This window comes from Lemur catta, chromosome 14 (genome assembly GCF_020740605.2).
Source record: "Lemur catta isolate mLemCat1 chromosome 14, mLemCat1.pri, whole genome shotgun sequence".
Lineage (NCBI taxonomy): Eukaryota > Metazoa > Chordata > Mammalia > Primates > Lemuridae > Lemur > Lemur catta.
In genome coordinates this window covers 42,199,167-42,216,553 of record NC_059141.1, presented here as the reverse complement: position 1 = coordinate 42,216,553, position 17,387 = coordinate 42,199,167, and the positions used below count along the sequence as shown (strand labels likewise).

The 17,387-nt window shown below is 36.0% G+C and overlaps 1 protein-coding gene across 2 annotated transcripts in view; it reads left to right on the top strand.

Annotated features, from left to right (window-relative positions):
* RTKN2 (rhotekin 2) overlaps positions 1-7,411 on the top strand; it is a 69,567-nt gene extending 62,156 nt beyond the window's left edge. For both annotated transcript variants that reach the window (XM_045568250.1, XM_045568249.1), the window contains exons 11-12: positions 791-898; positions 2,223-7,411. In XM_045568250.1, the coding sequence (XP_045424206.1) occupies positions 791-898; positions 2,223-2,758 (644 nt within the window). In that variant the 3' untranslated portion in view covers positions 2,759-7,411. The remainder of the gene's footprint in view (positions 1-790; positions 899-2,222) is intronic.
* Positions 7,412-17,387: the final 9,976 nt, after the last annotated feature.

The window sequence follows — 17,387 nt, the reverse complement described above, 5'->3', positions numbered from 1 at the left end:
TTTGTTTTAAGATTAAAATAGTGTGAAACATAATTAAAAGAAAAGTTAATAATGTCCCCACTTTTAAATTTTAACTTATAATAATAGTTGAAACAATTTATTAAGAATACTTTGTTCTTATTCCAAATTCCTAATGGCTTTATTTAAGATGTCCTTCCTAAAACAAATTAGACTCAGAATTTTATTGAGTGAATGTAGTAATAGGGTTTTTTGTATACATTTTACTTAAATGAAAATACATTTCTCTACAGTTAGATGATTTTGAAAAGCATGATAATCATTTTAAAGAGACAGTTGAATAAACAATTCCTATTTCTTAAGTAAAATTTTCAAAGTTAAAGCCATTTTTGAGAACCACTGCTTCTTAGATTTTTTTTGTTTCTTTCTAAAGTAATTATATTTCAGTTAATTTTTAACCTTTCAACTATCTTGAATTACTGGATGTTTTAATTTATCATTTAAAAGAAAAGAACCTGTACAAACTTTTGCCATGAATAGAAATTTTAAAGTAGTTATTGACCATTTAGTGAAATAGTATAGTATTTAGTATTCTAGAGATCTTAGGATATCTGTGTGTAGAACTCTATTTTTTAAAGAGATTACTTTCATGCCCAGAATTAGACTTTGAAATTATGGGTAGTATTAGGTTTTTGTGTAAGCTCCCTTAAAATAATGCTTTATAAATTCACTTTTATTTTTCAAAGCAAAACATGTTGATATCTATTCAAAATGAAATATATATCTTCACACTTATGTTTTAAACTAGCCTGCTTTTTTCTGCCTTTCTTAGGCCAATGGAAGCACTGTTGTGAAGAACTTATGAAAATTGAGATTATGTCACCACGGAAACCACCTTTGTTCTTAACAAAAGAGGCAACCTCAGTCTACCATGATATGAGTAAGTGGAGTTTGTCTTTTCTAAGCTGCAGGATAACAAAAACAACATTGTCCATACTCGAGCAGCTTATTCTATTGACATTAAAATGCTAAAATTTTCAGAACACAATCAAAATGAATGAAAAGAGACTATGATTATAGACTAAGGAACTCATGTTTAATAGATGAATTAATACAAAATTAATGAATATACATTTTTTTCATAGTGTGAATGCTTAAGATCAAACAAAATTTTAAGACTTAAAATGAGTAAAGGTACAGTAAAAATAAATATTAGCTGGTAGCTGATGAGAATTCTTAAAATATAAACTTGAAGATTCTACAATGTAATCATGTTCAGTAATTTTTCCTATATTTTATTAAATTTGTTTTTAAGTAGTGTTGATAAATGAATATTAATGAATGGAAGCTTTCATCTCTGGCCAAAAAAATTAAGTTTAATACTTTGGAAAATTTAAAGTTTCTAGACTCATTAACATTCCATTTTCCCATACTTTGAGGGGTGTTTATTTATTTTTGTGGAATGGCCTCAGTGAACAGTGTTGGGAACCAGTGCGTTCCAGGCCTAACTCCTAGTCTAAATTGCCACTAATGTACCTGCACATACCTATACTTTAAAATATTAGATTAAAAATGGTACATTTGGATTTACACAGTTTAAAATACCAATAATTTATGTAATAGACATTTATCTCTGTTCTCTTATTTTTCCCAAGGAAAATTCTACCCAAACCCTTATCACCAAAGTGGTATGAGGGTTTTACTCTTATTTCCCTGGATTTTTGGTTTGGGGTTTTTTTCCCTTTTAACAAAGACTTTGCTAGTCTATGGGAAAGAATACTGTGATCCAGTTACAGTCATCCCAGTTTATATATTAAGCTTTTGTGCAAAGGGAATCCACTCTTACTTAGAAGTCAGACTAAGGTTTTAAATCCAAGACAACTTACCTAATAAATAATTGATCTATAGAATTTTAAAAAATACCAATATAACTCTAATTCTTTGAAAGCTAGATTTTACTAATTTATTTAGGAATATATTTATGTGTGTGTATTATGTCAATACATATGCTACATATTTTATATATACACTATTTTTTTTTAGGAATATATGTTGATATATATGTAATGTGTGTATAGTACAGTACATGATCTCCTTTTTTTTGGTTCTCTTGGTATAATTAAACGCTTTATTGCTTATCCTAATCTAAGTTTTTGAGGACCATTTTGTATATATATAACATATTCATTTGGAAAATAATAGCTTATTCACATAAAGTACATATTGCTTTTTAATTTTTTCATGTATTTTTTAAATTATTTCAGGCATTGATTCACCAATGAAACTTGAAAGTTTAACTGATGTAATACAAAAAAAAATTGAGAAGACAAATGGACAGTTTCTTATTGGTCAGTGTGAAGAATCCTTACCACCTCCTTGGGCCACACTCTTTGATGGAAATCATCAAATGGTCATCCAGAAAAAGGTTTTGTCTCCTGCGGGCGAGCAGTTACATGATGGGAAAGGGAAAAAGAGACGAGCTCCCCCACCCCCTTCTGACAAACCTCCATTCAGCTTAAAAACACGGAGCAACACAGATCAATTTGTTAAGGACAACTGGGGGAAAACAAGTGTACCTCAGACCTTGCCTTTGGAAACCAAACTATCAAGCCTCATGCATCACTTACAGAAACCAATGGCTGCTCCTCGAAAACTTCTGTCTGCCAGGAAAAATAGTTTAAGTGATGGTGAGCACGCAGACACTAAAACCAATTTTGAAGCCAAGCCAGTGCCAGCTCCAAGGCAGAAATCCATCAAAGACATTTTGGACCCTAGATCGTGGTTGCAGGCACAAGTATAGAAAACCCTTAATGTGTAAAACATTTAACAAAATCTATAGCTGTGAGGCTTAATTCTGAGGTATTATAAATATAGTAATAAATAATTATATAGGTAACTGTGATAGTGATTTACATCAATAATTAATAAGCTGTTAGATATAGAAAAACATTCTGTAATGAAGAAATGGATTTCTCGTTTACTTCCGATCTTCAGAATATAACTGATTTCCCCAGTAGAGTGCAAGAGGCAGTTGCTAGACAATATCCTAATTGTTGGAAGGGTTAATTTATTCCTAAATTAATACCAGGCAGTGAATAAGCACTAGGCAGAAGAAAGCATTAAAATTTCTTTTGGGGAGAGACTGTCTAGTAATTTAAAATGTGTTAAATGTGAGCCATATTGTCATTGTAAGAATTTTAATACTAATGGAATGTTTCAAAGGTTTTATTCAAACCACAAATTATAGAATCTACCCAAGAAAATTTTCTTCTTAGCATTCTGGAATTCTCATCTAATGGTTCACTGGCTCTCATCTATTGTTTAACTCACTAGTTTATAGGCCTGACCTTTTAAATTCCTGGGATAAATTTTGGAATATTAAATTCTTCATCTTTAAAGGGAATTTGTAATGTGCTATTCAAAGTTGTTTCCTTGATGAGCCCTGAAATCCTGTTGACATTAACTCTCATAAATGAAGCATAGCTTTTATTAGATTAGAGAAATGGTAGATGAAATGTTCTTTACATTCAATTTTCTGTGTGTGGTGCTAATTTCCATTGTGACTTTGGAATTTGAGGAAGTGAGTAGCTGATTAACACTTTAAAATTCATTTAATACTTATTTAAAAAGCAGATGGGAGATTCAAAAATATCAGAAAAGTTGGCCATGGTAATAATTTTCAGAATTAATCCTTTTTTCAAAATTTTAATTAGATTTCCTTTTGCTAGTAAGGATTGATGTCTGCTATTGATATTATTCATTAAAAGTCATTCTTACAATAATGACATTGGAATCATTTCCATAGGAGGTAATTTCCATAGCAACTAATCATAGTGACCCAAACAGGATTATAAAATCAAGTGAGGAATAAATAGCAAGGGGAAGAATACCTTAAAGGAACAAAAAATCCATTTTTTACAATAATACTTGTTGTAAACAGGAGCTGAATGGTTTTAAAAATCTGATCAGTATTTCCAAATAAAACAGTTTCCATAAGGTGTCAGCAATAGCACTAAAAATCTCAAATCATAGTGAACCCTAAATGTCATTGCAAGAAATAAAAATATAAGAATTAAATTACTGCCCTGTATATAATCTCTAGAGATCTTTTTAAAGCTAGTAAGAACTCTATTTGGATCAGAACTGCATTTTTACAAAATAAAATGAACACTTGACCCAAAAAACCATTAATTTAAATGGAGTCTTTCATTATTTTTAGATAGCAGAGTCTTTTTCATTTATAGAGAATGATGTAACTGCCAGGTCACTTTTGTGTGTGCCCAGGGCTCCTAGTAAGAATGGGAACTTGAGGGAGTATAATGATAGAAAAGATCTCTTGTGACTGGCAACACCAGGACAGACATAGTATTTGGTGAAAAGAAAACGGTATATGCTTGCCTGATGGAATTTAGAGATAACCACATGTATGAAAGCCTAAAAAAAGTGGATTAATTTATTTTTTCTAACTAGAAGGCTCTCATAAATTTCTGTTGTAATTGCCATTTCAGTAAATGACATATTAAAAATCTAAAGGATATTATTGCTTGAATTTTTATTTATTTTTTCAAATCTCACTGCTGTTTTTGACAGTGTCTGTGACTGTCATTGCCACTAAATTATTGAGCTAGAAGGTGCTGCAGGCAAAATTGTTTCTGAAACTGGCATCTAAGCATTCTTTTTTTTCCTAGTTGGTGCCTTCCTTTATTAAAACCAGTATTAAAACTTCCAAATTATTAATATATTCTTGTCATTTCTCCTCATGCAAATTATAGCAGGAAGAATTTAAGTTGTACAGGAAAAAGAATTTATTCAGACAGAAATTACCTAGCAGTTGTTCCCTCAGAGGTGTAAAGCCCTTCTTCCTAGAACCATTTAGGTGAAGACTGACCAAGGAGCACCCCTTCCACCAAATTATTTAGTCTGTTTCTGGGAGCCCCTCTTACTGTATGTTACAAAGCCTTTGAAATCAGCCTAGAGTCTTCAGCTGTGCTTCTTTTGACTGTTGTGCTCATGAAATGCTAATTCACCCCTGCCCCAAATGACAGTTATAGTATAAAATTGGTTTTTCTTTCTTTCTTTTCTTTTTTCTTCCTTTCTTTCCCTTCCTCCTTTGCCTCTCTCCCTCTTTCTTCTTCTTTCCTTCACAATTAAAAAAAAAATCTAAAAATACTAAGTTTAACACTATGTCAAGGAGTTCATCAAAGGAAGTATTTGTTTTCACATTTCCTAAATCAGAAATTTATGACAGATGTGCCATGTAGTATGAAAAATGTTTCTACTTTTTATGAGCTGGCTTTTACATTCCTTGTTTGTCCTTTTGTTTCTTGATATATGGAAGACTATAAATTTGAAACAAAGAGCTGTCAGATCTTGATAATAATATTATAATTGGAGAAGCATAATGGAATAGATATTTTATGATATGATAATCCTGATGATCTCAAATAATGTCTTAGAGACTTAGACAATTATATTTACATTTCAAGCTCTGGGATATAAATTACTTGCAATACCATTAAGATAGTATTACTTTTAATTGCTACAAAGTGATGTTTTTTATTGTAATATCTTACAAGGACAAAGAAGGCATTTTATTTTTATTATAAATGCGTACCTCCTAAGGTAAATAGTCTTTCAAAAATATCAGGCCTGCCAACTCTTGCTGAGTTTTGTTAAATCCTCCTTAACTGTCTGCAATGCCCCCTGACTTCTTTTAAATGGATGTGAACATATGTGGAAAACTAAATCCATTTATTATAAATGCCTTATCTTTACCCTTTAGGATCCTACTAAATGCATTTTACCTGGTACTACTTATTAAAAATGGAAGCTGTCTTGAATTAGAGACAACTCATGTAAGGTAGGTTAAGCAGTCAAATATTTCTTTAGGCTTATGTTCAGCACCTTAGCTGCCTACTGAGAAGTTAATTAATTCAGTCCAAAATGAAATTATAGGGCAGTTTGGTGCAGTTTATATTAAATGCCATTTGAATATAATCATCTGTTACAATGAACGAGGTACAACCATACTAGCTAGAGATAGAGGGCTGTACCATGACCAAGAAGAGAAATACTTTTTCAGGAAAAATACCTGTTCCTGTGGTCCAAATTTATCAAAACTTATTGTCTTTTTAGAGTGAATTATTAGCAGTAAACTAAACTTTAACTGATAACCATTTATATTCTAGTAGTTATCTTCACTGTTCTATTAGTCTTAAACTGTGATTTAGACAGAGTTGACATTTTGCAGCTACATTTCAGAGGCATTATTATCTTTAAATGTTTACATGTTTATGTATAACTGCTTCATTGCTAATAGTCATATGAAAACTGTTTATTTTGGATCATGCATGTTCTTAACACTGGGAAAGATGTGAACTTTTGAGTTTTTAAAAGACAAGATTTCATTTGAAAATACATTAAGGTGTATTGTTTTCTGACATATTTGTATAATTGACGCTGTAATTTTTATTTTTTAATTAAATGTAGATCAAACTTCTGGATTAAAATAAAGTATTATATCACGGACATATGTATTTTTTTAAGGAACAAAGGTATATGGTAAGGAAGCCCAAGTCATGTGATTAAAACTTCTATACATTAAAAGAACTAATTCATGAAGACATTTTCAAACTTTTTTCCTTAGGTCCCCCCTCTGGGCTAAACCAAGAGAAGCAGACAGTGTGGTAGAATCAGTTTAATCAGAGAAAGATATATCTAGTAGCTGGTGCTAATTATTATAAGACTAACATTCTGATAGCCTTGGTATAATTAACATTTATTAAAATGTTTGCATATAATCTTCCTTAAAGTATACTATTTTCAAAATCCATCGATGTAATCTTACTTTTAGTTTAGTGGTCCAGAATTTCCCCAGAGCATAAGTCACTCTGATAATAAATTAGGTACCCAGGATATTCAGTTGCTGTTAGCCACAGGGAGACTCCCTGATTTTAATGCACCTCCCTCAGTACTTAATTTATTCCCATGGAGCACCTCAGGGAAGGGGGAGAGGAATGAGCAATCCTGGCTCAATTATATTATTTCAGCATTTTATTTCTAAATCTGTAGTGTGATCAGAAATATTTAATTTTTTTTGAAAATAACTTCCCTTTCTCTAAAGAGAAAGGCCTGCTAATCAATGTGCTTAGATAAACAAAGTACCTATAGGTTCGAGCAACAAAAAAAAAACTTATAGAAATATTAACAAACATTTTTCTTTATCTGAGTATAGGAGAAAATACCAATCCTGACATGTTTGGTAATTAGGAAAAATCATTCCAGATCTTACTGAAAATTGTATTTTGAATTACAGCAGTTTGCTTTTGAGAGATACAGTAATCTCTTAATGTAACTACTAAAGGAGAGGTAAATTGAAAAGATCTTGTGTATACATAATTATGCCATGTCATAAGCATGTTTCAAGATATCAAAATAAATTTTGTTGAAGATGGATACTTTTCTGTGTCTTGTATCAAAATGTTGTCTATTCGAAAGAAAAAAAATTGTTTTGTAAGTAAATGCTTTTTTGTTGAACTTAATAAACATTTTAACTTAATCAGTTGTAACAATTTTACAATTTCATATTGAAAGGGAGAAAAAGTATTAAGAGGAATTATCCACTTACCTGAAATATTAAAACATATTTTATATGTATAAAATATAAAACTGTAGATATATTACATACATACATACACACATACATATTCATACATATACTACAGTAGATTTTTCAATCCAGGTATTTTCAATTCATTTTAAAGGATTTTTTTTTTTTTTTTAGTGTACTGCCAATAGTAGCAGAGTAAAAGTCCAAACCACTTTCCGCAGTTTACAGAAAGTGTTACAACCCTGCTCCAACCTGTCACACCTCCTAGGGACTTTGTGCTCAGTTCATATGCTTGTAGGACTAGCTGTTGACTAGGGGGTCACTCTGAGCTAGAGACCACTCTCCGGTCCTTGCATGTGGCCCCTTCAGTCTTCAAGGCCAGCAGCAATATATCAAATCCTCCTTGTGCTTCAAATCTCCTGACTTTTTCATCTGCTACCAGTTGGAGAAAATGCTTTGCTTTTAAAAGGGCTTTAAAAGTGATTGGATGAGGGGTATCCACCAGGATAATCTTTCTTTTGACTAATTCAAGGTCAACTGATTAATAACCTTAATTACATCCGGAAAATCCTTTTGCATGTAATGTAATCCTGGATGTGATATCCCATCATATTCATAGGGCAAAGAACCATTGAGTTGGAGGCACAGAATAATTAAGTAACTTTCCTAAGGCCTCACAGTAAGTGGTAAAGATGGGATTTGAACCTGATCAGTCATCATCCAGACTGAGCCCTCTCATCCTCCTCAGTGTACCCTAACATCTACTAAATGTGAAATAGCAAAAAAGCATCGAGAGCAAGTTTTGCCAGACTGGCCTCCAAACTCTTTTTCCCTGGTAATGTGGTCACTTTGTATATATGTTTGCATTAAAGCCCCAAATGAAAATCCATTTCATTCACAATTAGATCCAGCCTATTCCATTCTGGGCATGACGCCTGGTCCTGGGTTGAAGGAGCATTTGGGTGTATGTAAACCTGACTCTACTACCAGGCTGTGGAAAGCGCTAATCAAAACAGAATGGAGAGGAAAAGATAAATTTTTCCCGAGGGCATCTGGGAGAACTAGAAGTGGTATTTGATCCAGGCCTTAAAGGATGAGTTGTCCTTGTTAATTACATTTCTTTAGATAGAAGGCAACAGAAGCTAGTTTAAGTCAAAAAGAAAAAAAAAAAAAGGAAAGGTTGGACAGGACAACTCAGTAGCATGAAGATGGAAAGAAAGTCTATTCTAGCATGTTAGAATAGTCTTTTAGAATAGTGACTTGGGGATACAAAATGAATCACAGACCTTAATTGCCTAGAAGTATGGATCTCAACCAGGGATCATCGTTGCCCACCACAGAACATTTGACAACATCCGGAGACATTTTTGATCATCACACTGGGGGTGGAAGGTGCTGCTCACATCAGCTGGAAGAGACCAGGGATGCTGCTGAACATCTTATACACTGGACAGCTTCCCCACACCAAAGAATCCAGCCCAAAACATCAGTAGTTCCAAAGCTGGTAAACCCTGGCTTGGAATACGTGTGTACGTATCACCTAAGATAAAAAGCAATAAATGCAGTAAAAAAATGTAGAAAATATTATGGGAATACAAAGAAAGGAAAACTCTTAGGAGGCATTTGGGAAGGCTTTTTGGAAGAAGTGACAGTTGAACTAGGTCTTGAAAGGCATATAGGATCGGGCTACACTGATGGAGGAGAGGGCATTTTCAGCAGAAGGAACAGAATGAGCAAAGGGGCAGGAGCATTATGGTGGGTTGAAATGTGTTCACAAATGCTTTGACATTCTTCCCTTCAGGGATGGACCCTAAACCTCCTCCCCTTAAACATACGCTAGATTTAGTGATTCGCTTCTAACACAGAGAATATGCTGGAAGTGATACCTTGTGACACATGAGGCTGGGTCGTAAAAAGATAGGTCACACCTCGCTGTCTCTCTGGGATCACTGACTTTGGGGAATCCAGCAGTTACAGTCAAACCGTCCTGGGAGAAACCCATGTGGAGAGAAACTGAGTCCCACCAATACCAGCCCCAACTTGCTAGTGAGACACGTGGGAGGCAGATCCTCAAGTCTAGGCATGACTGCAACCTCCTGAAAAATTCCAAGCCAGACCACTTGGCTAAGCTGTTCCTAAATTCTTAACCCACAGTAACTGATAATAGAATAATAAGTGCTTATTGTTTTAGCCACTAAGTTTGGGGTAATTTAGTTCCACAGCAATAGATAACAAAAAGTATTAAAATATAGCGTATACCCATGAACTTGAAATGGTTTAGTTGCATATGGTTAGGAATTAGTGAGAAATATGGTTAATGAGGCAGGTGGGGTCTTATCATGGAAGGCCTGGAATGTCAGGCGAAAGTTTGCCTTTTATCTGGTAGGCTGAAGAAATTTGCCAGATGGGCTTTAGTACATTCAGATCACATCTTTGACTGCTTCTCTATGAGAGTAGTAAGGGCAGAGATCGCTACAAATAGTATTGGGGAGCATCCTCATTATTGAATTGTCCAGAAGAAAAAAAAAGCAGCCTGCAAATGCCACCTCTATATATTAAGTTCACAAAGGGCAGAGGCCATTTTTTTAGACATGCTTTGTCAATATAAACATGCTGAGAGGATCAAACCTCCCCTGGCTTTATTTTTAAATTTCTTAAAAACTTCTCACATATATATATATATATATATATATATATATATGTCCAGATCACTAATGTGACACTATTGACTCGATTTTTCTTACCTGCCAGCCTTCTTGCAAGGGGAGGGTGACACATTCAATTGCATCCACCTGAGACAGCGTGACTGAGTTTATCAGATTCTCTTTTTAGTACACAAGAGGGAAGGAGAGGCCTGAAGGGTTGTGAGGGGTGACAGAGGGGTGAACAGATTGAAGGGAGGAAACTTCTGGGGCCTGGGGCAAGCCTCATTTACATGCGTCCAAGGGCTTGGAATGGAGTCCATGATTCCTGCTTCCCTCAGATGGAAATTCAACTGTTTTTTTTTTTTTTTAATTTGTGATGACAAAATTGTTTCTTAAATAAGTCAATTTATGAGAACAATGCTGCCATTGTCTCCAAATCAGCCCCTCAGAGTTTCTCTGGGCAATTTGAATGTGCAGTGTGCCTGGTACACCCCAGCGCCTTTGCTGTGCCACGTGGCCAAACAGTCCAAGAAAGTAGGTTCAATAAAACTTTGGAGATATGATTCCACTTTATACTGATTACAACCCAAATCAATGACTCAAATAAAATGCTTAGAGTGGAGAACCAAGAAACTATGGGACTAAAGGTACTGCAAGTCTTATCAGTACAAGTGAAAATAGTCTGTTGCTTGATTTTTCTGCCACAAACTTCCTGGGAAGCAGTGAGTAACTTGTACCATTAATAAAATATTTGGGGAAAAAATGCACTCCACCAATACTTTGCTGGTCCCTGTCGTATGCAGGACTCTGCCAGCTGCCTGGGCATCTGAAGATGGAGGATGAAGGCTATTCCCTGTCCTCACAGAGACTGTGAATTAGTTGAATTGATTGACAAGGTTTGGTTCATGTCAGAAAAAAACAAATGTTTTTCTGACCAGTAACCAGCACTAAAATATCCCTTGTATGATAACTGTACTTTTGCTTTAGCAGCAGAACCGTATTTCCAAATAAAATCTTATGCAGGCCTTTAATACATAAGACAGATCCAAGTGGAAATACTCTAGAGTGGGGAAGGGGCAGGTCCACTCGGCCCCCGTCTGGCTTCCTCCCCCACCCCTGCCCAGCACTCTGTACGGAGCTTCTCTGTAGGACCTTAGCATTTCCCAGAACAGTTTGAAAACCGCTGGTCTAATGTGTCACTTGATTAGTCTTAATGAAGTACTGTTAGCCATTCAATTTAGAAACTTTTGAGCTTTAAACAAACTCTACTTTTTTGCTGTTGCAGTTAATTGGCCTTCTAGAACCTTACATTTGACTGGATTACATAGCAAACAATGCTCAGTCCAACAAAACACACACTAGAAAGAGATTTATCAATAAGAAAAAAAGAAACAATCCTAATGTAAGCACATGTGTAAGATTTATATTTCTTGGGTTGGTAATATATTGCTTTTTAATTATATAGGGTGGAGGAAGGAGGGTACCAAAATCTTCGGTGTCTAGAGTCTCCCAAAGGCTTAATTTCCCACTAATTAGCCCTCAACCCATTCCTGGGACCACAAGTCAAAGAGAAAACGTCTCCTTTAACCACACATCTTTCAAGGGGCAGACAGCTACTTTCCCTATTGCTCCAACCTCTGTTTCAAAGTTGGAAGAATGCAAAGATGTTCACTATGTTCTGTCTTCCTCCATGGTTGCAAAGTCTCCCTATTTGGTCCTTCAAATCAAGATAAGGTTTCTTCATCAATCCCATTTCTAGTAAATTGCTCACTTAACTCATCCTCTAGCAAAATTTAAACACATAGATATACAGACAAGAAGTTTTTTTGGAACTTCTCATGCTATCTGAATGCACTAAGTAGAAACTTCAGCTGAATTACAGAAAACTTCCTTGATGTAAAACAAAACAAGATTTAAAAAAGCCTATAGGTTAAGAATAAGTGGAAGTGAGAGCCCCAGGGCAGGGGAGTCAGGCATGCAGTGGAGGAAGGAGAAGGTATGAGGGCCCAGCTCACTCCCTTAGCCACATTCTCCAGTCTCCAGCCATCACAGTGCTAAAAGCACATGGTCCCGGGTTTGAGTCCTAGCTCTGCCACCATCACTCAACGGCCTTCAGCCCATCAACTGAACCCTGCTAAGTCTCGACCCTGTGAGGTATTGATAGGACTTTCATCAGCTCATCATTGCAAGGATTTAATGGAAGACTGTTCATAAAACTATCTGCAAAATTCCAAGTAAACAGTAAGTTTTCAATAAATGTTAGCTACCATAGCTATTACTGCCCCAACCCCAGACATTGTGAGGGGTCAGTGGTCCTGTGTAGCTCTGCCATGAATTCAGATGTTGGGTTAACCTGGCCTCTTCTTAAAGGAACCCAGACAAGAACTTGCTCCTCTGATATCTCACCACAATTTGAAAATGAGTCAATGTCTTTGCCAAAAGCATCCTTTGAATCAGCTGGAGGTACTTTGAATCAGCTAGATGCAACCAAATGTTCATTAGCTTGGGACTGACTGAATGCCTAAGTACCAGTCAACCTGGAGGGTCTTCCAATCAAAAATACGAGGTGTTTTGTTTTTGGGTTTTGTGGGGCTTTTTTGCTGTGGAAGTCTTATTTTTGATAAATTATAGAAATGAGAAGTGGCAAGTCAAGCCACCATAAGACGAGAGGAGAGTCATCTGAAGTTGGTACTGAAATCAGAAATTTGGGTGGCAAATTAGTTAGAACAGGGCGGCAGAAGCAATGGGAAAGAGTTGGGGATAGGGATGGTGGCAGGGGCCCCGGAGTGACCCAATTAGTTGTGTACCTTTTAAATTTGATGGATGTTTTTCCAGTGAATGGTAAAATTCTAATTGAGCTTCAGGCAAAAAGAATGTTTGGTAAAAGCTATACTTTTCTCTTTAGTAATTAACGAGGCCTGTTTGTTTTCTTTACTCTTCTCTTGTTTGAGATCATTGTTCAATAATTATAAAATATAAATAGAATATTAGCATCTAGGGTGTATTTGGTTGTTGAGAAATCTTTCTCTAGAGAAAATGTAATTTCATAATTGCAGTACTTATTATAAGATCCTTACACAAAAAAGGAACCTCAAAGGTAATTTACTTCAACCTCTTTTCATAGACAGAAACCACCCTCCTCAACCCATAATATCCATGAATATCCAGCCTCTATTTCACATGATGTTTTAAAGGTTGTTTTTAGCAAGTTCAGCCCATTTCTTGTAATTCCAGTTCTGAGAAAGGTTTTCTTACATATTGAGACAACTCATTTTTCCTGAAACTTGCGACCTTTTCTACTGACTGCCCTTTGTTATTCTAATTGATGGTGACTTTCTGGTTTTCTTCTGACATCTGTGGAACTAAAGGTGATTATTTTTTTCAACCTAATAGTAATCAAATACATAATCTCCAGAAACTCACACTTGCCAGCAACCTCCAAATTCCTCTTCACGTAGCATCTCAAATACTTCATTAGAACAGTTATATAAAATTCAAAATACAATGCGACATGTCTCTGGCAGAATGTAAGCTTCATGAAGGACAAACCACGTGTAGTCTTGTATTCCTAGCACCCAATACGGTACCTGACATGTAATAATGGCCTTAGGAGAATATTTAAGAGTCATTGAGTGAGCATTTTGCAGAGCTGCCATTGTTTATTTTACATTTGGCATTTACCCGTAACTTTCTTTTAAAGATGTCTGCTGTTTGGATAGTCACTCCATTGTTCATTAGCACATGACTTTGGTAAGTATATCTCCTGTGAAGAGAAATATTACAACAAACTATTATGGCATTCAACACTGGTATTTCAGTTACTCAACTAATCCACCCACTGATAGAGTGAACTTTGAATTAAATGCTTTGAAGACTAAAGTCAAGTGAATCTTGATAAAAATCAAAGGCTGAGGAAATCTTGTTTGACAGAAGGCATGAACAAAAATGCTAAAATTAATACTGTTTGGGGAGAAACACTCATTCCACAGCCGACTGAATGAAGAGTAATAGTTCAAGAGTATCAAAATGCCTGTGTGATCAAAAGACAGAAACGGCTTCTAGCCACATCTTTTAATATTCCAGGACTCATAATATTCTGCCTACACGAGCACCTGTCTTTGTGGTAACTCAAAGTTTTTGAACACCTTATCTCAGCCAACCTCAAATTTCCTGTGAGGTAGTTAGGCGCTGAGGGCTCCCAGTACTGTTTTCAAGATGAGGCAAATGCATTAGGCTGTTCACACCCCAAATTTCACGGAAGCCTGTGCAGGAAGTGACAGTAAGACTCAGCCGTTAACCCCCAGGCGTAGAAATGAGCGTCAGAGCTCAAAGGGACGTTGTATACCCCTGGTCCAACGTGCACTTTCCTAATAAGACTTTTATTTGTGGTAACTTGATTTATTTCATCAGCCACATGAATTTTAAGTAATTTTTAATCATAAAAGTAATACAGGACATGGTAATACATGCATACATGCATATATACATATATACATACATTTAATGCCTTTAATGTTACAGAAAGGCATTAAATGTAAAAACGAACAAAAACATATGTATTACTCCTTCCCTTTACATCCTAGTGTCACTTTTCAAAGATTCCTATTACCCAGAGGTAATCATTGTCAACAGTTTTTAATGTGTATTTCCAAAAATTTTCTATGCATTTAAAAGTGTGTTTGTCTGTGCGTGTGTGTATACATACACACACACAATTACAGCAGGTCCTTGAATAATGTCGTTTTCTTCAGTTTTGTTCATTTCATTCAATACCATTTAATTATAACATTGATGAGAAACACCGCTTGCTGGGGCCATGGTATTTGTGGAGTTTGCACATTCTCCCATGTCTGCGTGGGTTTTCTCTGGGCTCTCTGGTTTCCTCCCACATCCCAGCAACGTGCAGGCCAGGCTCATTGGTGTGTCTAAATGGTCCCTGTCTGAATGAGCATGGGTATGTGCATGAATGCACCCTGCGGTGGGATGGCATCCCGTCCAGGGTGGGTTCCTGCCTCGCACCCTGCTGCAGCCAGAGGCTCTGCGCACCCGGGACCCTGAACTGGAACAAGCAGGCAAGTAATTATCTTGCTTGTTCTTATTCCTCTTTCTTAAATGCATGTACAGCTCACATTTATTACAATGTTCAATATTAGAAGTGTTTTGGTCCTTATGTAGAAGTTAGGTGACGTTTTGTGACCAGAAATATGCCACAGGAACTTAACTCTTGTTTACATCAATTAGCCTGTGATAAAACTGTGTTTGTTCTATGTTGTTTCACCTAAAGTTGCAGTTTCCAAGAACCTATAGACAACGTTAAGTGAGGACTTACTGTATATGTTCCAGCTCCTATTAAATAGCTACGCTTAGAAATTTTACAGTTATTTCAAACTTAACACGATCTTCTACTGTTCTCTACCAATTCGGATCTTCTCACGGTTTTCTTTATCTAGTAAGCGCCGACTGCATCCTTCCAGGTGCTAAGGTCAAAAACCTTGAAGTCATCTTTCGCTCTCCTGTATCCTAAGCACCATGTGTCCAACTCATCAGCAAATCTCGTTGATTATATGCTCACATATCTCCAGAATCCAACCACTTATCACCATCTCCCTTGCTTCCACCCTATTTCAAGCCACCATTATCTCTTGCCGGGTTATTACAATAGCCTTCTAACTGGTCTCCCTACTTCTGCTTAGCTTTCTATCGTCTGTACTCATGATAGCAGACAGAGTGATCCTGTGAAAACACAAGTCAGATTATACATTGTCCATGCTCAAAAACCATTCAAACGCTCTCCATTTAATTCAGAGTAAAAGCCAAAGTCAGTCCTTACAGTGACCTATAAAACTCTACCTGATGACCTATAAGACTTTACCCTTACCTCTATAACTTAATCTCCTGCTATTCCTGAGACCCCTCACTCTCCTTGCTCCAAATATATTGGATTTTGTGCTCCTGCCTCAGGGCCTTTGCACTTGCTGTTTCTGCTGCCTGGAATGCTCTTGCCCTAATTATTCTCATTTCATTCAAGTCTTGATTTCCATGTAACTTTCTCAATGAGTCTTTCCCTAGCATCTCTTCTTAAAATTGCAACTCCATCCCCAAACTCACACTTTCTATGACCTTCCCTGCTTTAGTTTTCACCTTAGAATTCACTTTTATTTATCTTTTTAATTACCTTAAGTATTATGTTTCTAAAGATGACTACATTAGCTGTGATCCCACATGCTGCCCCATCAAGAAATGGAGTCTCTATTTTGCCCCCACTTGAATCTGGGCCTCTGCCTTCCATGCTTGGAATGCTTCCTCTTGGAAGTCAACTGCCACGAGAAGGAAGAAGAGCTGCTACCCTGAGACTACCATGCTGTAAGGAAGCCCAAACTAACCAGGTGAAGAGAGGCCACATGGAGAAGTCCCAAAACTCCCAACATGTGAATAGAGCCTTCTTTAATTGCTAGCCTATAATTACCATCAGCTGAATCGAGTCAAGTAAATGATCCAGGCTGAATTCCTGACTGATAGAATTGGAAGGGAATAAAAGGTTGTTGTTTGAAGACAGTATGTTTGGGGATAGTTCATTAAAGGAGCAACAGAATCTTGAAACGTTCCCATAATAGAAGGTGAGCTCCATGAGGACAAGGATTTGTACTGGTTTTGTTGCCTGCTGCATCTCCAGTACCTACCATACTGCTTGGAACAAGGTAGGTGCTCAGTAAACATCTGTTGAATGAATGAATACATGAATGAAAGAGAGAGAGAACATAATATAGAGAACATTACTAGAGGATCCATGTTTCTTTCCAATGCCATGAAAAAATATGATATGGAACCTAACCATGGCAATGAGAAGAAAAATTAGTGGCCATGAGCAAGCTGCCTGCAGGGCCAGAACACAGAGGACACTTAGTGATGTATCGCAGGAAATCCAGTTTCACAGACATTGCCTTCAAACTTCTTTTTAAAGCTATTAAATCAGCTTTTTAATAAGCCCAATAATCTTTTAAGATGAAGTTTGTCTTTTTAAATATAAAAGTAGCATAGGCACATGGCAAAATTTTTAAACAGCATAGAAAATTGTGCAATGAAAAGAATCTCAATTTTACCCCACTGTGAACCGTTCATTTGGTAGCAGTGAAAATGTATGGGTATATATTAACATTTATATATTCATATCTATA